Genomic DNA, 26,447 nt, shown 5'->3' on the forward strand with positions numbered 1-26,447 from the left:
AAAGAAGTTGGTATTTCAAAAAAGTGGATTTTGGGTGAAATTAGCGGGGGTAGAAAAGATCAAGGTTTTGGATGGGGGAAGATAAGAGATGGTGGTGAACAGCTGTTTTAAAGACCTGGAGGGAGGAGTGGGATTGAAGAGAGTGAGGGAGTTTGTTCCAGAGGCGGGAGAAAAGAGGAATGAAGGAGTGAAGTTGAGCAGAGTCTTCATTTTGGCAGTTTAACCATAAGAGGGTTGCAGGCAGATCTTGTGCGACCTGTAGGAATATTTGGGGGACAGAGCCCAGAGAGAGCTGGAGGAGCAAGGCCGGAGATGAGTCGGTAGAAGACAGAAAGCCCACCAACCTGCCTGCGGTGAGTAAGTGAAAGGCCCTCGGAGGTAGCTTCATCGTGGGAGATTCCAATGATTCTGAACGCTTTGGTTTCAACAGCGTGAAGACGAGCTAGGTGTGAGGCAGGAGCACCAGCCCAAGTGCGACGAGGGGCTTGTGCCATTCCAGACAGCCCTAGCTCCTGCTCCTGAAAAACTGCTGCAGGTGATCAGGTGCAACTGTCAGGCTGACTGCAGCACCCTGAGATGCACATGCAAGAAAAATAACATTGAATGTACTCTAGCTTGTGGAAACTGCAGGGGATCTGGCTGCACAAACTCGCTCCAGATGCCATGTGATGTTGATGATGATGATGTTGATGTTGATGTTGATGTTGATGTTGATGTTGATGATGATGATGATGATGATGATGATGATGATGATGATGATGATGATGATGATGATGATGATGACGACAATGTCAAGTTCTAAATTTCTTTATAAACTTGAATTCTTCATTGATTTAAATCATCTTCACCAAACATTAAGCATGGTATATACTAATAAGTCATTTGAACAACCATGCAATAACACTGATTTGTGGCAAAAAATCAGTTTTTGGTCGAGTAAAACATTGATGATTTTCATAATTTCCCCCCCAGACGATTCCTTAAGAATTTTTTCATGTGATAGAAGACATATCCAGGAATCAAAATTCGTTGAGTTTGTTTTTGTTGCAATTTGTGTGAGGTTGCACAGCTATTTCTTTCGTAAAATGCCTGTTCTAATCTCCGACGAACAAACAGTTACCGATGTGTTTGTTGTGTGGTATCACGCTGTCCAATGAAGCAATGAAACCATCTCGACTGAGCGAGCACCTGAGTAAAAAGCACAGTGATAAGGCTCACGCAGAGGTCAGCTATTTCCAATCGCTGAAAGAGAAATTTGAGAAGCGATCCACGGTACGGACGATGTTCAAAGCCAGCCAAAAGCTCGTGGATAAAGGACTGGAAGCGTCGTATAAGCTGCCATTGCTCATCAACAGATCTGGAAAACCGTATTCAATCGGCGAACAGTTGATCAAACCAGCTGTTGGGGAAGTGATAAAAACCGTTATGGGCCATGATCCGAATCCAGTTCTCTCGTCGATTGGGCTCAGCAATGATTCCGTGGCCAGGTGGATTGATGAAATGTCATCAAATGTAGAAGATAAGCTGTGTAGTGAGCTGAGAAGCACACCCTTCGCCATCCAGCTGGATGAGTCCACTTTGCGTGACAGTGAAGCTCTGTTACTCTGCTACGTTCGCTTCATCCGTGATCAGGAAATGGTGGAAGAAATGTTATTTGCCCGCTCTCTCCAGGCCGATACGAAGGGTTCTTCCATCTTCCAAACGTTGGAGAAGTACTTTACTGATAAGAACATATCGATGGAGAACATTCTCGCTTGCGCGATGGAAGGGGCACCAGCGATGGTTGGCCGCCAGCGTGGTTTTATTGCACTTCTGAAGAACCGGGTACTGTCCGTGTTCGCCATTCACTGTTGTGCACCGCCAGCATCTTGTAGCAAAAGCTCTCAGCACCAGACTTCATACATCACTCCAAACAGTAATCAATGCAGTGAATAAAATCAAGGTGTCGTCTCTGCATGATCGGCTGTTTCGTCAGCTTTGCTAGGAGAACGATGAGGCATTCGAGCGGCTCCTGTTGCATACCGAAGTTCGATGGTTGTCCAAAGGCGCTTGTTTGACCCATTTCCATGCCCTCTTCTCAACAGTGGTCGAGTTTCTGTCGGAAATTGACACGGAGCTATCGGAGAAAGTGAATGTGATTGAGCATGATGTGGCTTACCTCACGGACATATTCAGTATACTGAATGATGTCAACAAACAACTCCAGGGTGACCATATGACGCTGATTAAAGCAAAGAAAGTGATCGGCGCGTTCGTAACCAAGGTGACTCTGCACATGGAAACCCTTGGAAGCAGAGATATGTACCACTTTCCCCGGTTGGCAAAGGAAACTGCTGTTTCTGATGAAGAGCTGCTCTTTTATTGCAATCACCTTGAGAAAATTCGTGGAGATATGGAGCAGCGTTTCAGAGACATGCTCGAACTGTCGGTGCCAGCATGGGTGATCAACCCATTCAAATGTGATATTCAAGATGTGAAGCACGAATTACAGGATGAAATTATCAACCTCCACAATGACGATGAGGCGAAGGCAAGATTCTCGCAGCATGAATACGGCAAATTCTGGATTCTGGAGCAGGGCGAATACCCCGCAATGTGGACAGAGGCAGAACTGCTGCTGATGGCATTCCCCACATCATACCTCGTTGAAAGAGGGTTCAGCGCCGTGATGGTGCTGCTGACCAAGTATCGAAACCGCCTTGACATTACCAAGAGGGGCGATCTGCGTCTCTACCTCACTGAGATGGAGCCAGACGTTCGTAATCTCGCAGCGAGTCACCAGGCCCACCCTTCACACTAACGGTATTTGGGCAAGTGATAACAGATTCCCAGTTTGCCTCACCTGGACCTGTTCTACTGAAACATTGTAGGTCGTGCAAAATAAAATAAAAAGTAAAGTAAAATAAAGTAAAATATTATTCAGAACATACAGACTTGGCATTTAATATGGAATATTTTTTTTGTGGGGGTGAACTTACTTTTCAAGATGTCTTGGAACCAAAAGTTCATTGGAATTATGTTGAAATTATTCTAGATTTTGTTAATGTGACCTTTAAAAGAAACAAAAACCACATTTGACATTTCAAAACAAATAAATTGATCCTTGAAAGTGATGTAAACTGATATCGAACTAAATTCATGGACAGTACTGTGTTATACTTCTGTACGTTTTCCAGAAGTATCTCTTTATTTTGCACATTAGCCAAATTTTTTTTTGACAAAAACAAAAGTTAAATTACGACTGGGATTACGGACAGTAAAATTACAGTTCAGTACTTCGTGTAACCCCCACGAGCATTCAGGAGAGCACGTACACGTTGAGGCATGCTGTTCACGAGATTTGCCAAGGTTTGGACAGGAATCGCTTGCCATGCAGTGACAATAGTCTGCTGCAATTCACGCACAGAGGTCGGCTGCTGGTCCAAGTGGTCGATTCGACGCGTTAATTCTGCCCACAAGTTCTCTATCGGATTCATATCCGGGGACATGGCAGGCCACTCCATATGCTCTACACCATGGTCAGCAAGAAAGTGTTGGATCATGTGAGCACGATGAGGCCGTGCATTGTTATCTTGGAAGACAAAGTTTCCTCGAAAGGTTGCACGAGCAAATGGAAGCAATGTTTCTTCCAGAATGGCCCTGTACTTGAACTGGTTCAGGTTTCCATTCAGAACAGCTAGGTCAGTTTTGCCCCCTGCATGAAAAGCAGCCCAAACGGTCACCACCTCCAGCTTGGACTCTTGGCACTATACAATCTTTGTTGTAGGCTTCATGCACTTGTCTGCGCACTCGGACGTGGCCATCTTGACGGTAGTCCAGAAATCTAGACTCGTCACTGAAGATCACGTGATTCCAGTGTCCTGGCTGCCATTGACGGTGCTCTCTGGCCCACTGCAATCGGCACTGGCGGTGTTGTCTGGTCTGGCGTGGTTTCTCAGGGGACGCCTGGCACGATAGCCTGCTTGAACCAGTCGTTGGTTGACTAGCCTTCTGGATACAGGCACATTTGTCAGTTGCTGCCACTCAGCCCTAAGCTGATTAGCTGACTTGGTACGGCCATTGCGGACTAACCGGTGCAGCTGGCGATCATCCCTCCTTGTGGTTCTGCGGGGACGTCCTGGCCTCAGTATTGGAGTAGGGACACCCCTCTGAGCATTTAGTTTCAGGATCTTTGACACCTGACCTTGAGTGATGCCATACTGCCGAGCAATAGCACGCTCTTTCATGCCGTAATTTCGTAAAGCCACCACTCCATGACAAACAGCATTGTCGAGTTGACGGACCATCTCCAGAGGAAGTGGCAATAACTTTTGGAGACGTGCAGCAGTTGTTTTCCACTAATACAGAACGCAACAACCCTTGTATACCCGACTGTGAAGCCAATCGTAAAATGCACCTGTCCGTACATTTTGCCACACCACCTGTGATATAATCCTGTTGTTGACTTCTTGCTGCGACAGACAATCAGTGACATGGTTCTTTTAACAAATAAATCACCAAAGTGTAAAAGAAACTCACCAGATTGATATACTGAGTTAAGAAAGTAAACCCAAGTCAAGTAAAAAAAAATATTCCATATTAAATGCCAAGTCTGTATTTGGCTTCTGTTCTTTTTGCTTCCTATCTACATAAATTCTGGGTGTCCGACCACGAACGATAGGACAAGGGGGGCATTGGGCCGGTCCAAGAGGGCAGAAGGGGGCGGTAGTCCAAAAAAGTTTGAGAACCACTGATTCTAAAGAGTTGAAATTATGCTTCTTTATGAGAGCTGCTCCACTGTCAGCATCTTCTTTTCCCTTTATTTTCTCAATTTATGTTTATACTGGTATCCCCCGCTTAACGAAGGTTCTCTACAATGAATGGTTTCATTTTGGCCTATGTATCGCTTGATGAAGGTCTTCATTCGTTACAATGAAGGAACCGTCACAGTGTCATGGTGATTGCGCAATGCCACTTCCGCATGGCGATGATAAGTATGATAAGTTTTTCCACCAATTAACTTTTCAGTGAGGTGATTAACTTTTCAGAAGGCTGTCGAATACTGTAATCAACTTTTCGGAATTGAAAGAGTTAAAAATAACAATTTCTTCCACCACTTCCTGCTATCCCTGCCCACCTGGGCATTGGAGGCAATGAAGCCTGTGATCAGGCAGCCAAACGTGCACTAAGGTCTGAGTTCAAAACCCCAATCCCTCTGGGCCCATCAGAACTCTCTAATCTAATTAGGAACAACAATAAGAAAAAATGGCAATTTCAGTGAGAGACCTCCATCAAGGGGAGATGGTGCTATAAGGTGTACCCTTTGGTTGAATCATCTGTTTCGTTTCCTCAACTCTCCCGAAGAGACCAGGCCATCCTCTGCAGGCTCAAACTCGGACATTGTGCTCTAAACTCCTATTTATATCGGATAAGGTGTCACCCGATGGGGCTCTCTGAGCGGTATAAGGTTTTCGAAGATTTGAAACACATCCCAAACACACCCAGATAGTGCCTTTTCCACTCTGCTAGAGAAATGGGGATCACATGGTCATGTGTACCGGATGCACTTTGCCGACTGAGCCAAAAGCACCCTCGACTCCGCAAATCGGTTTTAAAATCTATAAAAGAAATGGGACAAACAATATAAAGCCCCCAGTATTTTTTCCTTTGGCCGAAGTGTTTAGGTGTGTGGCATATATAGAGCCTAGCGGCTCTGAAAACGCCCTTAAAACCAAAAAGAAGAAGACGACGACCACTTCCTGCCACTGCCTTCAGACGGAAATTTGGACACAAGATTGTTTTGGTGTTACAACTAAATGAACTTTATTATTGTTGTTTTACAGTCTTTATTATTAGCTAAATAATATTATTATATTGTCAGGTGAAACTATGAATTGAATGATGATGATTGAATGATGATGAATTGCGAAAGATGATGGGAATAGAGCCTGTGATTGATGCTGTGAAGAGAAACAGTTTGAGATGGGTTTTTTTTGTTTTTTTTGTATACTAAATCGAGGCTCGTGAAAGAGCTAACATTTATTTCACAAACAAATCAACCAGACAAACAAAACATATAAAAAGAGGGAGCGGAAGACAAGATGGGGAGAGAAGGGGAAGCACACAAACACAACATTTGAGAGCAGGGAGAAGTGTGGGAGGGAGAGGGCTTGGGGGGAGGAGGCGTGGGAAGGGGGGATTGGATGAAAGTGACTGGTTGAGAAGAGTGATGGAAATGAATGTGGAAGGAAGTAGAGGATGGGGAAGACCGAGAAAGACTTGGCTAAAGATGGTCGAAGAAGAAATGCGGGCAAGGGGGTTAACAAGGAGAGATGCAGAAAATAGGGCAAATGGAGAAGATTGTCATGGGGACCGCAAGGCTAACCCCCACTCTAGCAGGGAAAATGGCCTTAAAATGCCTGTTGTTGTTGTTGTTGTCAGGTGAAACTAAAACCATCGTTATACCAAGCACAAGGCTTGGTATTTAGACTGACAAATTATGGTTGGGAAACTAAGTGTAATCTTCCCATTATAAATAATGAATAATGAGGTCCTGCATGACATCCTGTCATCACTTCAATCTGTGGAGCTGTTTTGCCTGACGAGGGCAAGTAAGCCACAGGTGAGTTTATTGATTAAGGTAGAATAATTATTTTAAAATTTCGTCATTTTAATACTTAAATGGCCCTTAACCCCAATATTTTAATGCCACCCCCCCCACCCCGAGAGCAATAACAAAAAGGTGCAATAATGAAGGTACGAAATACTCACAACCGCGTCGCCGCGTCAGTGCTCGTCTCGTCGCCCTCGATCCGATACACCTTTCCATACATCACGTACTCAAACTGATCTGCTCTGAGCAACAAAACAAAGGAGAACAACAGTGAAGAGCATTGCCATTCTCGAACATTAACAAAGCAACCGATTGTTTAATCCAAGACATCTTCGTCCGACTCACATCGCTCCTTGGGCCACAAGGGCAATACGCTGCATTTGTGAAACATGTCATCACAGTCATAGACAAGGTTCTGAGTTAAAAAATAAACAAACGAGTTCAAACTCCTTACGATGACAAACATGGCACTGCCCATTGAGTATCATTTTGTAACAGCACGTGTCGTGATGTTTCCTCATCGTAAACACAATTTCAAAACTAGAACGCCACTCAGAAGAGCGCACACTCCCGCCGTGGGTCAAGTTGGAGCCCTATCTTCCAATGGTAAAAAAATCCTTCAAAAAATTCCTGGATCCGGAATAATATCCTGAGCTTCCCCAAAAACTAATCAATTCTTCCTTATCCCAAGGACAATCATCTCACCAACTTTCATCCAAATCCGTTCAGAACCTTTCCAGATATCTTGTTCACAAACACACACACGGACGGACACGATTGAATGCATTACTCCCTGGCGGGAGTAATAAACAGTGGATTGAATCAACAGTTCAACATGCATTGAGGTTTACTAATGCGGATTACCTGCTCGGCCTGTCATCAGCTGGACAGTATTCACCGTCGTCCGGCGTACCATCCTCATACAAGCTGCTCGCAATAACCAAGCGGAACTTATCTCCTGCATGCACACAGCATTAACCACTCAGACGGTACTACAAACAAGGGTTCAAGATTTTCCAAAAACAGAACTTTGCTTTGATATGAAGGATCAAAATTTTTTAAAGCAGTGGATCTTCACCTTTACAGGAACTCCCTGTTATCCGTCTGCATGGATTGAATATCAGCTCAAACCTCACCTGGGAAAAGTACATCTCTGGTATAGCTAAAAGAGCCTTCCAGAGCGCCTTGGCTGCTAATTTAGTGCTCGGCGATATCTTTCTCAAGCTGCTATGCTCCATCTATACAAGACCACAATACGTCCTGTCACGGAGTATCATTGCCATATATGGGCTGGTGCTCCGGTCTGTCACCTATCTATACAAGGCCACTATACGTCCTGTCATGGAGTATCATTGTCATATTTGAGCTGGTGCTCCGTCCGGCCTGTCACCTATCTCTTCTTGACAGAATCCAGTGACGTCCTGCCATTCTTGGTGGGACAGGAGTTGTGATTTATGTACTAGCTCCATTATGAGACTGAGATCAATATAAAATAGATATATTGTAACGGTTTTGAGAAGTGTAACGAATTTAAGTGTAACGGTTTTTGAGAAGTGTAACAATTTTGGAGGAAGTGTAACGAATGTGAAAAGTATGGTTTTATGTGTAACACCCTGGTAATGTAAATAATGGTCGCAGCCGTCCTCCTAGTTAATTCCATGAAACTTACACGCAGGCCACGATATATCTTTTTAAATAGTGTATTTCCTTATTCTATGTAGGCTAAATATGTGTTTCCCACTAGACTCTGCATTGTATCAAACGAAATAAGCGTAGGCCCTTCCAATTTCCCCAATCATCTCCGCTCTCCAAAGTTCCTTTCAAAAGCGGTGCGAGTGGTGTTCAATCCCGCAAGCCGCCATTGCCCATGTGCTAATCTCGGAGAAGAAAGGCGTGTCTCCACCTCGTCATAGAGGGGAGGAGTGAGCCAACCCCACTTGGCCAACCAGCACCGCGGTTAGCGACCCGGTAGGCGTGCCCTCGCAGCCGGCGGCTTGATTCCGCCCGGAGTAATAAAAGGGACTGTAAGGGACTGCTTCACCAGATGACCTGGGAGATGAGCGAAGAGGTGACATACGAGAGGAGCGGTGAGATGCGAGACGCTCCAAGCCAAAGAGGAGAGGTACTTGGAGAGGAAACCAGCTTTGGAGAGACGCGCTGAAAGGAGGGAGACGGCTCCACCAGAAGGAGAGGAGCAGGTGTGCCCGAGCCAGCGCGTGACGTCTACAGCATCGGCAGCGGATACGCGACGGAGGGTTTTCCCGCCCAAAACGCGAGGAATTGAGAGCTGCTGCCTCCGACCCTGCCTCCCTCTCCAGCAATCCACCTCAAGCCCTACCTGCCTGCAATATCCCCCGTGTAAGTGTGAACGTCGTCTGTCCTAATCGTTGTCCTGGGGTTAAGTAAATTGAATAGTTTAAGCTAACGATGCACTGTGTGACTGCTTCTTCCATCCATTGCTGTAAATAATTTTGGTCGCTCTTTCTTTTTGCTTGTGTGTGTATAATAAATCTGTTCTTCCTCCGTACTCTGTCTTTTTCTCTTTTCCTTCTCTTTCGGTCGCTTTAGAGGTTTCCCGATTGAATATCTGCGGTGCGATCTGGTCAACGTCGGGTGGAATCGGGCCAATTGGGGATCCTGTTAGGTCGCGGTTGGACCATCCGCTCGGCCCATCGTAACATCAAAAACCACGTCTGTAACAATTGGTTGTCAGGAGTTGGGATTCGGACCTGGGACTAAATTTGTTAGGCCCAAATTTTGGAACACCAATTGTGTTATACAGTAACAATTGGTGTCTGGGAGTGGGATTCGAAGCCCGAACCAAATTTTTAAAACGTGTAGGAAAAAAAAATTTTTGGTCAAAATTACGAGCTGCCGAAATTATTTTGTTTTATAAAACCCGAATTTTGAGATCGCGCCATGGACAATCAAGGCGATCGGATGTCGGTGGGAGAGATAAACAGGGTGGAATCGACCCAGGACCTAGGGGAAATGTATGGGGAGGAAAGGGAGGAGGAGAAAAATGGCAATGTGGTTGCGGAGGTTTCAGACGCACAAAATGGCGCCCTCGCGCACGAGGTTACGGGCGCGCAAAATGGCGCTCTCGCGCACGAGGTTGGGGCAGCTGCGGCCGCACCCTTTGTACTACCAACGGTGGCCCAAATGCAAGCCTTCATGGCCCAATTCATGGTGGAAATGCAGAAAGAAAACGACATTATGGAACAAATGGAAAGCAGAATGATGGGGGCCCTTATGGGGCAAATGGGGGTAATGGGGAACCGGATGGATGCTAACAGTGAGCGATTGGGAAACCAAATTGAAGCAATAACCAACAGAATGGGTGACCGCATGCAAAAATGTGGGGAGACCATGGATCGCATGGTGGGCGAGGGGGTCCCAGGGGTGCACGAGGAGGTAACGCGGATCGAGAAGCACTGGTTGAACGAAGCGGAGAAAAGCGCGGGTACAATGACGGGGGTAGAAATCGCGACACGGGGTTTGGAAAAGCCGGCGACCGATGAGGTAGAGGGAATTTTATTAAAGCCAACGGTCGTCGAGGTGAGTACGGAAAAAGCGGAAGTGGGCATTGAAATTGAAGAGATGACGGAGGTAGCCCGGGAATTGCAGGGAGAAATGGAATATGTGCAAAGTCCCTGCTCACATCACGATGCTGTGCTTAATCCAAATGGAAGTTTGCAGGTTTTGGTGCAGGGAGGAATAAGAACCCCGAAGGTGAGACGTGCTGTTGTGTATTGTGCTGGGAGATTTTGTAAGAGGATGTTTAGCGACAAAAGAATTGTCGCGCGCTTGGGATCGAGGAAGCATCCGGGCGTTGGTGAAGGGTCCCGTGTGAGTGGAAATGGCACGCGTGTGGAAAAAAAGTGTGCGTCAAGGGGTGAGCGTGTTACGAAGCGCGAGTGTGATACCGAGTGCGAGCGAGAATGCACGTCGGGGTGTACGGAGTGTGACACGAATAGTGAGTTGGTGATGGCGCAGGTGCGAGAGGGCACATCGGAGCGCGAGTGTGAAACCGAGTGCGAGCGAGAATGCACGTCGGGGTGTACGGAGTGTGACACGGAGAGTAAGGTGGTGGTGGAACGTGTGCGAGGAAGCACACCTGAGTTGGTGGTAGCGCGGGTGTGGGAGAGCCCATGTGAGCGCGTTAGTGGGTGGATGCAAGAGTGCACGCCCATGGTGAGTGTTACGGAGGACGTAACGGAGGAGAGGTGTGGACCAAAGTGTGCGCAAGAGTGTGCGCGAGAGGTGTGGTGTGTAACAGGGAGAGCGTTGGTGGAATGTACGGACGGCGTTGGAACGCCAGGTTTTGTGAGGGTGAAAGGGGTAGCGTATGCGTGTGAGCATGCAAGTGAAGCATCGACGGTAACCGGGTTAGCAGTTAGGGCGACGGATAGCCGATGCGAGCACTCGGGGCGCGGGGTGCTTTGTTGGGTGCGAGGCCCGGCGCAGGTCGATGCTGCGTCGCTTCTCTTCGAAGCGTCGTTGCCGATTCGGGCTTGGCCCCGCCCCGCATGGTCGAGTCCGGGCCTTGTCGGGCCAGGCGACCGGTCCGGTTCAAGGGCGAGTGGGAGGAAGCGGAACGGTGCCCCCTCGTGGGGACGGGGTTCCGACCGGAGGAGATTGAGCCATCGGGCCCGGGACCGCAAGGTGCCGCGCCGAGATGGTGCGTGGAGCCTCGGTCCAACCAAACCACCTCCCTTGAACCGAAAGCCGGACGGATTCAACCTGCAGGCGACCAAACCACCCGAATTCATTGCTCGGCTTTACGAACCGAGTTTAATGATGTCACGACGCACCGAGGCTAGGATATAGTGGACTGTGATGATGATAGTAGTGATTTGATACGAAATTTATAATAGTGGGTAGAATTGGCAGTAAATGGAAAATTTTTGATTTGTGGAATTTGGATGTGCAAAATTGATAGTAGGACCTCCCCGATGTGGTGGGATGGCAAATCCACCATCCCTCACAGACAGGTGGGGCAAATGCACTAGCTTATGGGGTTGATGGCAGTGAAAACTAGCCCGGGTGGGTTAGGATATCGTGTGTAGGGATCTAGCGAAGATGACAGTAGGTAACGTTAAGTTTAGTTAGTGACTGATACCTGTAGTGGGGACGCAGGTAGTTTAGTGTGGATGATAATGACGTGGGAGCGCAATAGTTTAAAGGGACGACTGGGAAGCGCAAGTTTCAGAGGGGAGTAGTTAGCTGAGATGATGCCGTGTGTGTGAGGATTGAACAGGTGTGATTGCACAGGTGTGCAACTGAACAGGTGTGTGGAGCAGTGTATGAGGGAGTAGTGGTGATTGCGTGTTGTGTTGAACAAATGGTCCAGGAAGAAAGGAGGGTGCAGGTGGCACCAGGTGTGAGGGCACAGGTGTGCAACAACAGGTGTATGTGGCTGTGTGGAATAAATGGTAGTGTGGAATATCTGGAGTATTGGAATGGATGGTCGTGGAGTGAGAATGGTGGAAATTGTGGAGTGGAGTGGATGGTGCGAAGGTGTGAATGGGGGAAGAGTGGACCCCCATCACGGATACCCGGGGCGGGTAGTGTAAGTGTTAGGTAGAGGGTACAGGTAAATTGTGGTTGGATATTGGCATCTGTGGTGCGGGTGAAAGAATGGTCTTTGGATGGGTGCATTAGTGTTGTGGAAATGGCTGGGCGTGTAGCCTGTTAGTGTGTGTAGTTGGTTGGGCGCTCCACCACTGTGAGGATGTCGGCCAGGTGAGGCCGCAGGTGGGCTCTGGGAGCCGGTAGTAGTTGTTGTGGATGGGGCCCGAGGATCCGGAGGACGGACCCGGGTAGCCCAGTGCCAGAGGGCACCGAGAGGGGTGACAGAGCCAGGAGGGGTCTTCCCCAGTTAGTTAGGTTAGGGTGAGGAGCTAGGTAAGCTCGGGTGGCAACTGCAGTGGTGGAGGTGTGCAGGTGGGTAGACCTGCTGGGAGAGCTACACGTCGCAGCCCAGAAATTGTGCGAGGGCACCGGGAGATGAATCGGGGGAGTGAGACCCCAAATTGAGAAGCACCACAGTTTGGTCAATGGGAATTGGTTTTTAGAACCCATAGTGTAAGTTGGCCAATGGATTGGCAGGGAGAGACCCCGGGTAGTGTAAAGTGTGTTAAAGTCATTTAGAGGATAGTTCGGAAGAAGGATCTCCTCGCACCATCTGCATCCACTCACCTGAGGTGACAGGTACTCCGCACCATGCCATGTTTAATTATTTTTCATTAATGCAAATGTTTTGGATTGTGAGACGCATCATGACGTGGGTGTGACATTGTGCGTAATTCCATCTCTCCCTCCTTATGAGGATTGATGATGAATTGGTGATGGCAAATTTTGAAGTCGAGGGATTGTGGAGACGAATTTGGTATAGGGGAAATATGGGGAAGACGTGACAGTAGTGACGAATTGGTAATGTGTAGATTTTGTACATATGGGGTATGGGCAAGGGTAGTGTAGGTGACAGGGGGGTGACGTACGGTAGGGACGAGCTTTCTCACTTCGCCCTCCGTACGCATTTCGCCTTGCATTGCCTTATTGACGTGTACCCTTGTGACCTTACCCCTCGCTCAATTGTCTTCCCCCCTTTTTGTCTCCCACTTGAGGACCTGTGCGCCATTGGGTGCCGAGGGGAGCGTGCGTGAGGTGGCCATTGTGCGCACGAGATTCCCAGAACCAGCATGCATTGCGTTGATGTACCACTTTATGGACCGCTGTTCTGCGGCCAAGTACCACTTGATGGACCCCAGGTTCTGGGGCAGGGCACCTCTGTTGGAGACCGGCCATAGTGGCCAGGGAATCTTGCTTGCGGACCTCGGTAAGGTGGCACCTATGCCAAACAGGTGGACCACCCTTAGTTGGCCCCTGAGGCCCTAAATAAAAACGAACACAAGTTGTGCTTTTTATATTTCCAAGTAGGCCGCATGAAGCCAGAAGACGTCGGGAAGAACATCGGCCCAGCAGAGAAAGAGAAGACCACCACCAGTTGTTTTGTTGTGTTTATTAAGAACCATGGTGACTGTGCACCGAGTGGTGCTTTGTGGTGCTTTCTGGTGCTTTTGGGTGCTTTGGTGGTATTGGTACTGGTGCATCGATGCAATGCGTGCTGTCTCCTCCCTCCCAACAGGAATTTCTTTTTCTTGTTCCCTAAAAAGAAAAAAAGAAAAAAACACAGGTCCTGGGTTGCGTTGTAAATAAGAAATCACGTCATTGTAAATAATGCTCCCCACCGTAAATGTATAGTTTGAGAATAATTCCGTAATTCGGTTAGCTGTGGGCTTGAGTCTGTTAGACAGGGTGCAATGCAATAGGGGGACATACTTATTTGTGTTTTAAAATTGTCACACTCAGGGTCAGGTTAATTGTAGAGGGAATTACACCTACGTGTCACACTAAGTTAAAGTTTTGTAGGCCCGAGCACGGGCCTGAAGAAAGGAGGGTGCAGTGTAACGGTTTTGAGAAGTGTAACGAATTTGAGAAGTGTAACGGTTTTTGAGAAGTGTAACAATTTTGGAGGAAGTGTAACGAATGTGAAAAGTATGGTTTTGTTATGTGTAACACCCTGGTAATGTAAATAATGGTCGCAGCCGTCCTCCTAGTTAATTCCATGAAACTTACACGCAGGCCACGATATATCTTTTTAAATAGTGTATTTCCTTATTCTATGTAGGCTAAATATGTGTTTCCCACTAGACTCTGCATTGTATCAAACGAAATAAGCGTAGGCCCTTCCAATTTCCCCAATCATCTCCGCTCTCCAAAGTTCCTTTCAAAAGCGGTGCGAGTGGTGTTCAATCCCGCAAGCCGCCATTGCCCATGTGCTAATCTCGGAGAAGAAAGGCGTGTCTCCACCTCGTCATAGAGGGGAGGAGTGAGCCAACCCCACTTGGCCAACCAGCACCGCGGTTAGCGACCCGGTAGGCGTGCCCTCGCAGCCGGCTGCTTGATTCCGCCCGGAGTAATAAAAGGGACTGCTTCACCAGATGACCTGGGAGATGAGCGAAGAGGTGACATACGAGAAGAGCGGTGAGATGCGAGACGCTCCAAGCCAAAGAGGAGAGGTACTCGGAGAGGAAACCAGCTTTGGAGAGACGCGCTGAAAGGAGGGAGACGGCTCCACCAGAAGGAGAGGAGCAGGTGTGCCCGAGCCAGTGCGTGACGTCTACAGCATCGGCAGCGGATATGCGACGGAGGGTTTTCCCGCCCAAAACGCAAGGAATTGAGAGCTGCTGCCTCCGACCCTGCCTCCCTCTCCAGCAATCCACCTCAAGCCCTACCTGCCTGCAATATCCCCCGTGTAAGTGTGAACGTCGTCTGTCCTAATCGTTGTCCTGGGGTTAAGTAAATTGAATAGTTTAAGCTAACGATGCACTGTGTGACTGCTTCTTCCATCCATTGCTGTAAATAATTTTGGTCGCTCTTTCTTTTTGCTTGTGTGTGTATAATAAATCTGTTCTTCCTCCGTACTCTGTCTTTTTCTCTTTTCCTTCTCTTTCGGTCGCTTTAGAGGTTTCCCGATTGAATATCTGCGGTGCGATCTGGTCAACGTCGGGTGGAATCGGGCCAATTGGGGATCCTGTTAGGTCGCGGTTGGACCATCCGCTCGGCCCATCATAACATCAAAACCGCGTCTGTAACAATATACATGTTTAAAAAAAAAAAATGTCAAAAGCACTTCTGGAAGAGGAATAATTACATGCTCGGCAAGTTACGTAACACTGCTTTCCCTCGCGGTCCCTCTGTGCTGTCTTTCCCTCGCGGTCCCACTGTACTGTCTTTCCCTCGCGGTCCCTCTGTGCTGTCTTTCCCTCGTGGTCCCTCTGTGCTGTCTTTCCCTCGCGGTCCCTCTGTGCTGTCTTACCCTCGCGGTCCCTCTGTGCTGTCTTTCCCTCGCGGTCCCACTGTACTGTCTTTCCCTCACGGTCCCACTGCACTGTCTTTCCCTCGCAGTCCCCCTGTGCTGTCTTTCCCTCGTGGTCCCCCTGTGCTGTCTTTCCCTCGAGGTCCCACTGTACTGTCTTTCCCTCGCGGTTGTCAGCTCTTTCAAGAGCCTCGATTCAGTATAAATAAATAAAAAACTGCAAGGGGTTTCAACACCAAGCTGCACGGACACATGATCACCTATGCCGACGTCGTGCCAAACAAACTAATTACAATCGCATCTGAGGATTACCATGCAGAGGAGGTGGAAACACCTACAAACCACATCAATGGGTAAAGCTTTGATATCATTCATCATCATGTTTCACGTACATATCCCATGAAGAAAAACAAACAAGTAAAATTCCAAGTAAAATGGGGAAAAATAGATTTACAAATAAAATGCAACAATAATGGTACAGCACTATCATACAATGGCCAGATGTATTATGGTACCAGTGCACGGTGAGGAGATGCATGGCGGGGACGATTCTTCATCGGTATGTGCCTATCATATTAACAAGATCGATTAATCAGGTCTAGCAGGTAGCCTCTGTTGAGCGGGTGACCATACGTGCCCCACAGGTGGCAATTGCACATTCTCGGATTGCAAGCTGATGCTCTAAGGATTGCCAACACACAGGCCGCGCATCTCGCTGAATGTATTGTTGCGGATTCGGAGTACGGCACTCCCCTTAGCAAAGGGGGGTTAATCCACTTGCTAATCCTGGAAGATATCGCGCTCCTTTCCGGTCGGAAGCAGGGCAATTCTCCCGCCCGAGCCACGGACAAGATGGTAATTGCCGAGCGGTTTAGCAATCCAACGCTCAAGCCGTTAGCGGCAGTCTAAACCCGATGCTAGCGGTTCCTAATCGTGCCACGTATATTCAAATGAAGGAAGGGACGAAAACGATCGGATGGCGAGAGAAACCAAAGGGTAAAAGAAAGAACAAGGGTTTATTAACTATTCTACAAGAGGAAAACGAAAGTGCAAGAATATACAATGAAGGAAAAAGCAGGACACAGGTCAATTCTGAAACAGGCTTACTTATGAGCCCAGACAAACGAACACACTTACACGAATGGGAGGATGGAAATGGCTGGGATGGCTGGAAGGATGAGACGGTCCAAGGAGCTGGCGGGGCAGGACAAGGTCCGGGGATGGCGGCATGCCGTTGAGGTCCCGCATGAACGCCCACGCTCAGGTTCAGCGGTGAAACCCGGCCGGCCGCGCTGGTGATATTGCCGCGGTATTGGTGACGCAAGCGCACCGACTCTCGTACGCGCACACGAATGTTTGGGCCAACAAAAGAAAAGGTTCTCCGGGCACATCTGTCCTCCTCCCTCTCCTCTGCGTGCTCTTCTCCTGTCTCATCTCCATAAGCAGTCCCCGCGACCGCTTTTATTGCCCGTGGCTCAGATCAAACCGCGTCTTCCAGGGCACGCCCGCGATGGCCTTTTGTCAGCCCTGGTTGGCTGGTGGGAGCTCGCTCGCCCCGCCTCCGGTGGTGCGTCGGCGTGCCACGCCCATGATCTGGCGGCTCCTCCCCCTTCTTCGGGCTTTGCCTCGTGGCTCATGGCGTATTGTGGGTGAGCGATAAGGCGGCTGCGGCTGGCAGAGGCGCGGACTTATTTGGAGGCGGCTGTTGCCGCAAAATGAACGTGGTTGCAAGGGGGCATAGGTTATTTGATTAATGCAACGTAGTTTCAACTACTGGGAACAGAGCCTTAACTAAACACAAAAGAATGAAATATCTATAGAGAGGTCCTATGGTGTCCTACGTGTTGTACATGGCTTAACTAGGGTGCGATCTTTAACATTAGAAAAATGTGGATATTTACAGAGGATTATTTATAAGGGAATATTACAGATATTTACAAAGTGGAGGGTTCTCAAAACCGCAACACAGCACCCTCATTCCTCCACGCACGTCCCGGGCCGACAAAACTTTAACATAATGTGACACTTAGATGGAGTTACCCTCTACTATTAACTTCACCCTGAGTACGACATTTTTAAAAGAGCGTTAAGTTTGTCCCACCTGCTACGTTGCATCCTACCTAACAGACACGCCCACAGAATAACCGAATTGCGGAATTATTTTCAAACTAAACATTTAGCCGGTGGGGAGCATGTTATTTACAAAGTTACATTATTTTGACTATTTACAAAACGAACCCAGGACCTGTCATTTGGGGAAACAAAAAGAATCCTGCGGGAGAGAGGAAAAGGCATGCACTGTACTGCACCGATACACCATACTCAAGTGCCTGGGGATGCACAATTGATATTGCAGTGCACCCCCGAGCACAAGAGCATCACAAAGCACCAAAGCACCATCAGCACCAACAAGCACCATCAAAGCACCATCCAGTGCAGTCATCACAGTTGATAATAAGCACACATAAATAATGAATGGTGTTCGACGTCTTCTTCTCCGCTCTGCTGGGCCGATGGTCTTGATGTTGTTGTTCTTGATTCTGATGTTCTTGGATGCTTGCGGACTATTTGGTGATAAAAAAAACAGCACAAAACGCATCCGTTTTTTTAATTATGGCCAGCAGGGGCCAACTATGGTGGTCCACCTGCATGGCTTAGTGCCATCTCACCGAGGTCTGCAAGCGAAGACTTCTGGCCACAATGGCCGGTCCCAGCAGAGGGGTCATGCCACAAACGTGTGGTCCATATGTGTGTGGTGCTTGGCCACAAAAACGTGTGGTCCATGGTGTGCTAGGCCGGAAGTCGTGCGGTCCATAAAGTGGTGCATCGGTCCAGTCAGGCAGCAGGCAGCGGGAGTTCGGGCACACAACTGCGGCTACCTGCGCACTCCCCCCGGACCCAAAAGAACAAGCCGTGAGTGGGGAAGGAAAGGACACAGCAAGCATCGGAGCAAGGTCACAAGGGTACACATCAATACAAGCAATGCAGGGTGAGGTCCGCCTGGGAAGCGAGTGGAGAAAACTCGTCCCTGTCGTACGTCACCCCCCCCGTCACCTACTCTACCCTTGCCCCTTAGCCCGTATTTACAAAATTTACAAATTTACCAATTCGTCTCTACGTCCTGTCTTCCCCCTATTTCCTTATACCAAATTCGTCCACAATCCCAATTTCTAACCAAATTTGCCATCAATCAATTCATCATCAATCCCTCATAAGGAGGAAGAGATGGAACAACAAGCACAATGTCACCCCCACGTCATGATGCGTCTTACGGTCCAAAACATTTGCACACAAAAAAAAAAAACAACCATGGTGTGGAGTCATGTCATCACCTCAGGTGAGTGGATGTAGATGGTGCGAGGAGATTTCAATCCTAACTATCCTCTAAATGACTAACGTTCTTTACACTACCCGGGGTCTTTCCCTGCGAAACCATTGGCCACCTTACTCTATGCTGTTCTAAAAACCAATTCCCACTGACCATCTGTGGCGCTCACAAATTTGGGGTCTCACTCCCCCGTTTCAACACCCAGTGCCCTCGCACAATTTCCGGGCTGGGTCGTGTGGCGCTCCCAGCAGGTCTACCCACCTGCACACCTCCGCCACTGCAGTTGCCTCCCAAGCTTACCCGCTCCTCTCCCTGACCTATCTAACTGGGGAAGGCCCTCCCTGGCACTTACCCCCTCGGTGCCCTCTCTGGTACTGGGCTACCCGGGTCCGTCCTCCGGATCCTCGGGCCCCACTGAACAACTCTACCTGGCCCCCAGAGCCTACCTGCTGCCTCACCTGGCCGACAGACTAACAGTGGCGGAGTGCCCATTTAACTACACACACTAACAGGCCACACGCCCAGCCATTTCGTTCCACTAATGCACCCAACACAACACTTAATTCTACCACACGCACCACAGATGCCAATATCCACCACAATTTACCTACACCCACTATCTAACTCTTAAAATACCCTCCCCGGGTATTCGTGAAGGGGGTCCACCATTCCCCCATTCACACCTTCGCACCATGCACTCCCACTCCACATTTTCCACACTCTCACTCCACACCATCCATTCCATACTCCACTTACTCCACTCCATTCCATTCATTCCACACAACCATTCTCACCTGTTCTTGCACTTGCACACCTGTGCCATTCACCTCTGGTGCTCCCTGCACCCTCCTTCCTCCGGGACCATTCGCTCAATCACACAATGCACAATCACAATTACACAATCACACACTGCATCATCTAAACTACCTGGTGCGCTTCTAACTTAGTGCATCGCGTCTTCCCTTACACTATTGCACATCCTACGTCGTTAACAACCATCTAACCCTGGGGTGGGGAACCTCCGGCCTCCGGGCCGTATACGGCCCGTGAGACCGTTTGATCCGGCCCACGAGGCAATTCATCTCTCTATAATTCCAGTAATCTCTCCTTTTCAAGGTTTTAAATTAATCGGACAAAGGGTAACCAAGTTTTGGCCAAAAACGATTCAACCAATCAGAGAGGAGCGAGCTTTCACGTGTTGTAACAGTCAACGAATGCCAAACGTGGCGAGCAGAAGCTGCCTCGGACGGCACATTTGAGAACTTATTCATTTATTTGACGTTGGCAAAATATGTTGGCGCTAACAGAATAATTGCCATCAAATTAAAACTAATTTGCGATTAATCGTAACTGCGATATGCGACCTTCCGGACAGTCGTAACTGCGATATGCGACCTTCCGGACAGTCAAGTGATCGCGTGATCTCATGTCATCATTTCATTCAGTATATGCAAACATGGCGACGAACAAGAAAAGAAAGGTAGATGCGGAATGTCGCGCTTTCCAAGAGAAATGGGCAAACGATTATTTCTTTGTGGAAGTAAAAGGCAAGCCAGTATGCCTAGTTTGTCGGGAAGCGCTCTCGGTGATGAAAAAGGCCAACCTCGAGCGTCATTACAGCTCGAAACATGCTAAACTGGACGAGTTGAAAGGACAATTTTGTTGTCATTAAAGTGTCAAATTTCCACTCGTTCTTTTATTGTGTATGTTAACCAGTGTACATTACATTAACATTACATTAACTAGCACCAATTGGGAAGCCGAAATGAAAAGGCAAAATATCAGAAATTGAAGGCAGAAATTTTTTATTTTAAACGATTCATATAAACATCCGTCAAATCATATCACACGTAAATCATCAAAATCAAAACAGTATCTTTAGAATTTCAATAAAAGCCACATCACTGTTCATCTTACTATAATTCACCAAATGTCCGTCTGTTTGTTCGAAGGTACCGTAAAAACTGCTGAACCGATCGCAAAGATATTTTGGGTGGGATTAAGACAACGTTCATTAAACAATAAACGTTCAATAAAGGATTACGAAACGAAAAACATTACGAAATTACATTCACACCGTCATGGCAAACACTACCGTGAACACATACATCGTCACAACATCGTCACAATGAGAACATCGTCACAATGGACGTTATGCGGGAGTCCAAACCTGAGAATACTGGAGACCAAAGCTGAAATTGGAAAAACTAAATAGCCTATTTTACTCCTGGAGATCCCAGGATTACCCACACAAAATATCGTTTCGATCGGTTGAGCCGTTTTTGCGGTACCTTCGAACAGACAGACAGACATTTGGTGAATTATTGTAAGATTGTGTACATTAACCAGTGTGGCAGCAACATTCAAGTGTAAGGTGCGCACAGAGGGAGCTGCAGATGGAGGAAATGTTGAGTTGGATCTTGGAGACGGCGTGAAGCTGGAAGGTGTGAAAACATTTTGTTACCTAGGAGACATGCTGAATGGAGAAGGTGGATCAGACTCTGCAACGGTTGCTCGAGTGAGATGTGCATGGAAGAAGTTTCGGGAACTGAGTGGCGTGCTGACGAGAGGGGAGTGTCGTTGAAGCTGAAGGGAAAGATGCATGCTGCATGTGTGAGAAGTGTTATGATTTATGGGAGTGAGACATGGGTAATGAACGTAGAGCAGCAACGAATGTTGGAAAGGGTGGAAATGCGAATGGTTCGGTGGATGTGTGGAGTATCGTTGAGAGAGAGGAAGACAAATGATGAATTGCGAAAGATGATGGGAATAGAGCCTGTGATGGATGCTGTGAAGAGAAACAGCTTGAGATGGTTTGGTCATGTGTTGAGGAAGGATGAAAGTGACTGGTTGAGAAGAGTGATGGAAATGAATGTAGAAGGAAGTAGAGGACGGGGAAGACCGAGAAAGACTTGGCTAAAGATGGTCGAAGAAGAAATGCGGGCAAGGGGGTTAACAAGGGGAGATGCAGAAAATAGGGCAAAATGGAGAAGATTGTCATGGGGACCACAAGGCGAACCCCCACTCTTGCAGGGAAAATGGCCTTAAAATGCCTGTTGTATTTTATTGTGTATGTGTTACTGTGTGTTTCTAGTTGGTGTTGGTTTGCAATTCGTGCAAACTTGTGTATAATTAATCGTTTTCTGTTTGCACCGCGTTCGCAGCCTGGCAACTTGAGGCTTCCTTCCCCCCATCGGTGTTTTGCGAATTTAAGTTATTTCCTTCTCTGGATTGGTTGTTTCTTAGATTTTGTCTTCTCTCCCTACCTCACCGAACATCAACCCTTTGTCTAACGTTTTAAATACAAAAAAAAAAAAAGGATTATTTCCTTCTCTCCTCACGCCTCCCCACCCCTCCCACGTGTGCTGTTGTCCTGTCCCGCCCCGCCCCCTTTATCTCCTCTTCTTCCATCTCCAGCCGATACTTGCCTTTACAATTCTAGTTTCCTCCATACTCATTTAACCCTTTCTCTTTTCTCTGATACACGCCCTCACTTCATGGACTTTTCCCAGATTGTTTTTCACGGTTTTGTTTAAATATGTTTAAACTTTCCCCTGCAGTGTTATTCAGTGGTTTATTACAACACACTGTTTTTCTTCCTATTTAAAAGGCTTTTTTGAATTTCCACTTCAATTCATTCCACTTCAAAAAAATATTCAATCTCTTACAGTACTTCCTCCCTACATTTTCAAAACTCACCTTCATTCCACCCCTCCTCTATCGTTTTCAAACGGATCTCTGACTTGAAAATCAAAATAAACCCAGTTTGTAATCAATTTTCGTTTTTCATTAATCATCCACTAGTTAAACTTCCCCCTCACCCCTCCCTTTCAATTCTCCCCCCTCACCACTCCCCTGCTAAACTCCCCCCTCCTGCCCCTTCCCCCTCCGCTACAAAACTCCCCCCTCACCTTCAAAACTACCCCCATCCCCTCCCCTTCTAATCTCCCCCCTCTACTATCTTTCTCCAATTTCCGCACCCCCCCCCCCCTCCCTCATCCCCAGGCTCCTCAAAGCTGCCTCCTCCCCACTTCCTCTCCCTTCCATCACATACCTCCACCTCCTCCAACCTTCAACTTCGCTCTACCCTCCCTCAAACAACACCTCACTGTGCCTCATCCCATCACCATCAAAACCTTTGTCCGACTCATCCTTCCCTTTCTCCGAACTCTTCTGCAATCTCGGACACACTATCAACAGCTCTCCCAACCTCCCCCTCTCACCCCTCATTTACCCTACCTCATTTACCCTACCTCCCCTGTCCTGTATCCGAGGCTCCCCCTCCCTCTTCCTTAACGGTATGGACCTCAAACAACCGGGGGCTACGCTCAAACCTGATTGATCTCTCCATACAGGTTGCTTCTGCCAAACCAGACTTAATCTCCTTAACAGAAACTTTCCTCCTTCATGATGTCTCTGATTCCTTAATATATCTCCCGGGTTACTCCCTCCTCCGGTATGATAGACCTAACCTGGTAGTGGGGTTGCTATCTTTATCAAAAACTCTCTTCCTCACTCTCTTTGCACTGCCGTCTCTCCACTCCACCTCCAGGAGTACCTCTGGCTACGGCTTCCTCACCGCTCCCACCTTTTGTTCATATGTGTTCTGTACCGTCCACCAAACAGTGATGACTCCATTTACATCTCCCTGTCTGACAACGTGGACAAACTTCTATCCACTCATCCCAACTCTCTCTTCCTCATATGTGGCGACTTCAACTGTCATCATGCCAGCTGGTTGGGTGTGGGTACCTCTCACACTAGCCATGGCACCTCAGCAAAGGACTTTTGCGACTCTCTGGGACTGACACAATCTGTCAATTTCCCAACCCGGATCTCAGTCAACAGAGCATCTTCTCTTCGAGACATGGTCATGACAAACTTCCCTGCAAATGTCTGCTGCTCTTCTTCTGCTCCAATCGGTTCTTCCGATCATTTCCTTGTTAAAGTGGACATCTCTCTCTGGCCATTCTCAGAGAGCCTCCTCAGCGCCGACGAGTCTGGCATTTCACTCAGGCCAACTGGCACGGTCTTCAAGCGGCCATCAATCATCTGGACTTGTCTCCCATCTCTACTGCCTCTGACATCAACTCTTCCTAGGAATTCTTCCAAAGTAAATTGCTCTCTCTCATGCACAGATTTATCCCATCTCGTCTTCAGTTGTCAGACCCTTCCTCCCATCCATGGTACACTGAAGCTTGTAGTAAGGCAGTTGCCATGAAGAAAGTTGCCTTCACCTCATGGAAGGCTAATCCAACTGAAGGCAATCTCGGTTCCTTTCACAAAGCTCGGAAAAAAATGTGTGTCTACCCTTAGGAGAGGCAGGAAGCACTATCCCTCTACTCTCAAGACTGAACTATCAAACCTGTCTCCCTCCTCCAAATCCTGGTGGGGTCCGGTCAAACCTGTCTGCCTCCTCCAAATCCTGGTGGCGTCCGGTCAAATCTGTTTCTGGTGTTTGTTCCCCTTCCATCCCCTCCCTTACCTCAAACGGCTTCACAGCTGACACTGCACATGAAAAAGCCGAATGCCTCAACTCTGTTTGCCTCAAAATATTGTGTCCCGAACCCATCTCTCTCTGTACCCACCATACCCAGTCGAAACCAGCTGCTCCTGGACTTTGTGTCCTTCTCTCCTGACAAGGTGGAGAAGTTTTTGTCAAACCTCTACTCTCATTATGCAACTGGACCAGACGGCATCAGCCCACGGGTCCGACAATCCTGTTCTTCCGCTCTTTCACTCCCTCTCTCTGTTCTCTTCACACTCTCTTTTGCTCAAGATCATCTGCCATCTGCTTGGAAATCAGCCAACATCACCGCTTTACACAAAAAATGTGCAAAAACAGATCCTTGCAACTGCAGACCAATCAGCCTGCTCCCAATAATCAGCAGGGTCATGGAATCAATCATCGCTTCTGACAAATCCTTACTCTTCTCCAATGGTTTGATCTCGGATCATTAACAACTTGTATTCAGACCAGGTCACTCTAATCTGGACATGCTGCTTCTGCTGTCTCAACCATGGATGGAGGTCCTTAATGCCAAACAGGAAATCAGAGCTGTCTCCCTTGACATATCACGTGCCTTCGATACGGTCTGGCACCCCGCTCTGCTCACCAAACTCTCCTCTTTTGGTATCCATGGAAATTTCCATGCATGGCTTGTGGACTTCCTCTCTGGTCGTCGTCAACATGTGGCCCTGAATGGGTTTCTCTCATCTCCCCTGCCTGTTCTGGCTGGAGTTCCCCAAGGTAGTGTTCTGGGCCCTGTGCTTTTTCTGGTCTTCATCAATGATCTCTCTGACTCTCTGGAAAATCCTCTCTATCTCTTTGCTGATGACTCCACTCTGTCGCTCCATACCTCATCCCTCAGATCGGCAGTCTGCAGCCTCCTCACTCTCTGCAGACCTGGACAAAATCACAGACTGGTCAAACAAGTGGAACATGTCTTTCATTCCTGAAAAATCTCACACTCTCATTATGTCTCTCCGAAAAGATGGACTGGACAACCCTCCCATCTACTTTCTGAACAATCCTCTCCAAGAAGTTCTGTCACTCAAGCTTTTGGGTTTCACAATCTGCCATGATCTTTCCTGGGAAAACCACATTTCCAAGCTGGCCTCCAAAGCCAGTCGCCGACTGGGTATCCTCCGTCGTGCAAAGTCCTTCCTTGGCACACCTGAGCTCCTCACCACATACAAGGCTTTCATCCACAGCTCAATTGAATACTGCTCTCTCCTCTGGGCTGGTGCTCCTGCCTCACACCTAGCTCGGTTTCACGCTGTTGAAACCAAAGCTTTCAGAATCATTGGAATCTCCCACGATGAAGCTAACTCCAAGGGCCTTTCACTCACTCATCACAGGCAGGTTGGTGGTCTTTCTGTTTTCTACCGACTGTGCAGTATGCGTGATGAAGGGGAGGGAGGAGGATGGTTATATTTGAGGTCTTCAAGTCACGTTTTACATTACATGTAATTGCACATTATACACTGTGTTTCCCCATGTGTATTGACACATATTTACATGTTATGTGAAGTAAAAAAAATTGTGTCGATTACATCATTTCTGGATCTGATGAATTACCAGCAACCATTTTGTAAAACTCTTCATGCAGCATCTCACTCACTCACTCATGAAAAACGCCTTGGAAATGCCACGTTGGAGACAAACTGATTAGATTTTGGTTCACGTCCGAATCCAGATGCGGCCTATTAGTAGGATACAAAACATAGACTGTTCAGCCTGGTGGAGGTATGCGCTCTACTGAGTGCCGTTCTTGTTACTTTTGCAGTTAAAAGCCGCCTTGGAAAAACACCACAATCAGCTGTTTTAATATGGCTAATAGGACGGACGGACGGACACACAGACAGAGAGACACACACACACACACACACACACACACACACACACACACACACACACACACACACAATCTTCTTAGAGGTGAAAAACCCCTTGGGGTGGGGGGCGAAGTTAAATCGCTCCAACCTCTGTCGTGTAACCCCCCAGTCTCCCTGTGAAGTTTGGTTGCGATTGGATAAGTGTATCTCGGATTAGATAAGTAACGACAGAATGGATCTCAGTCCGACAGACAGACCGACACCAAATTACATATTTTAGTACGATACAGGGGTCTCGGCTCATG

General features: G+C 47.8%; 1 protein-coding gene across 4 annotated transcripts in view; it reads right to left on the bottom strand.

The window, feature by feature from the left end:
* The window catches only part of LOC137416241 (DNA-directed RNA polymerases I, II, and III subunit RPABC3), an 890,838-nt gene that overhangs the window by 9,448 nt on the left and 854,943 nt on the right, over positions 1-26,447 (bottom strand). For 2 of the 4 annotated variants that reach the window (XM_068101779.2, XM_068101777.2), the window contains 2 exons: positions 7,457-7,550; positions 6,751-6,834 (listed from right to left, as the gene is read on the bottom strand). In XM_068101779.2, the coding sequence (XP_067957880.1) occupies positions 6,751-6,834; positions 7,457-7,550 (178 nt within the window). Of the gene's footprint in view, positions 1-6,750; positions 6,835-7,456; positions 7,551-18,145; positions 18,488-26,447 lie in introns of those variants that run through there. The other 2 variants (XM_078778816.1, XM_078778747.1) reach the window with 2 other exon arrangements.

Source organism: Myxine glutinosa, chromosome 1 (assembly GCF_964187855.1).
Source record: "Myxine glutinosa chromosome 1, kmMyxGlut1.1, whole genome shotgun sequence".
Classification (NCBI taxonomy): Eukaryota; Metazoa; Chordata; class Myxini; order Myxiniformes; family Myxinidae; genus Myxine; species Myxine glutinosa.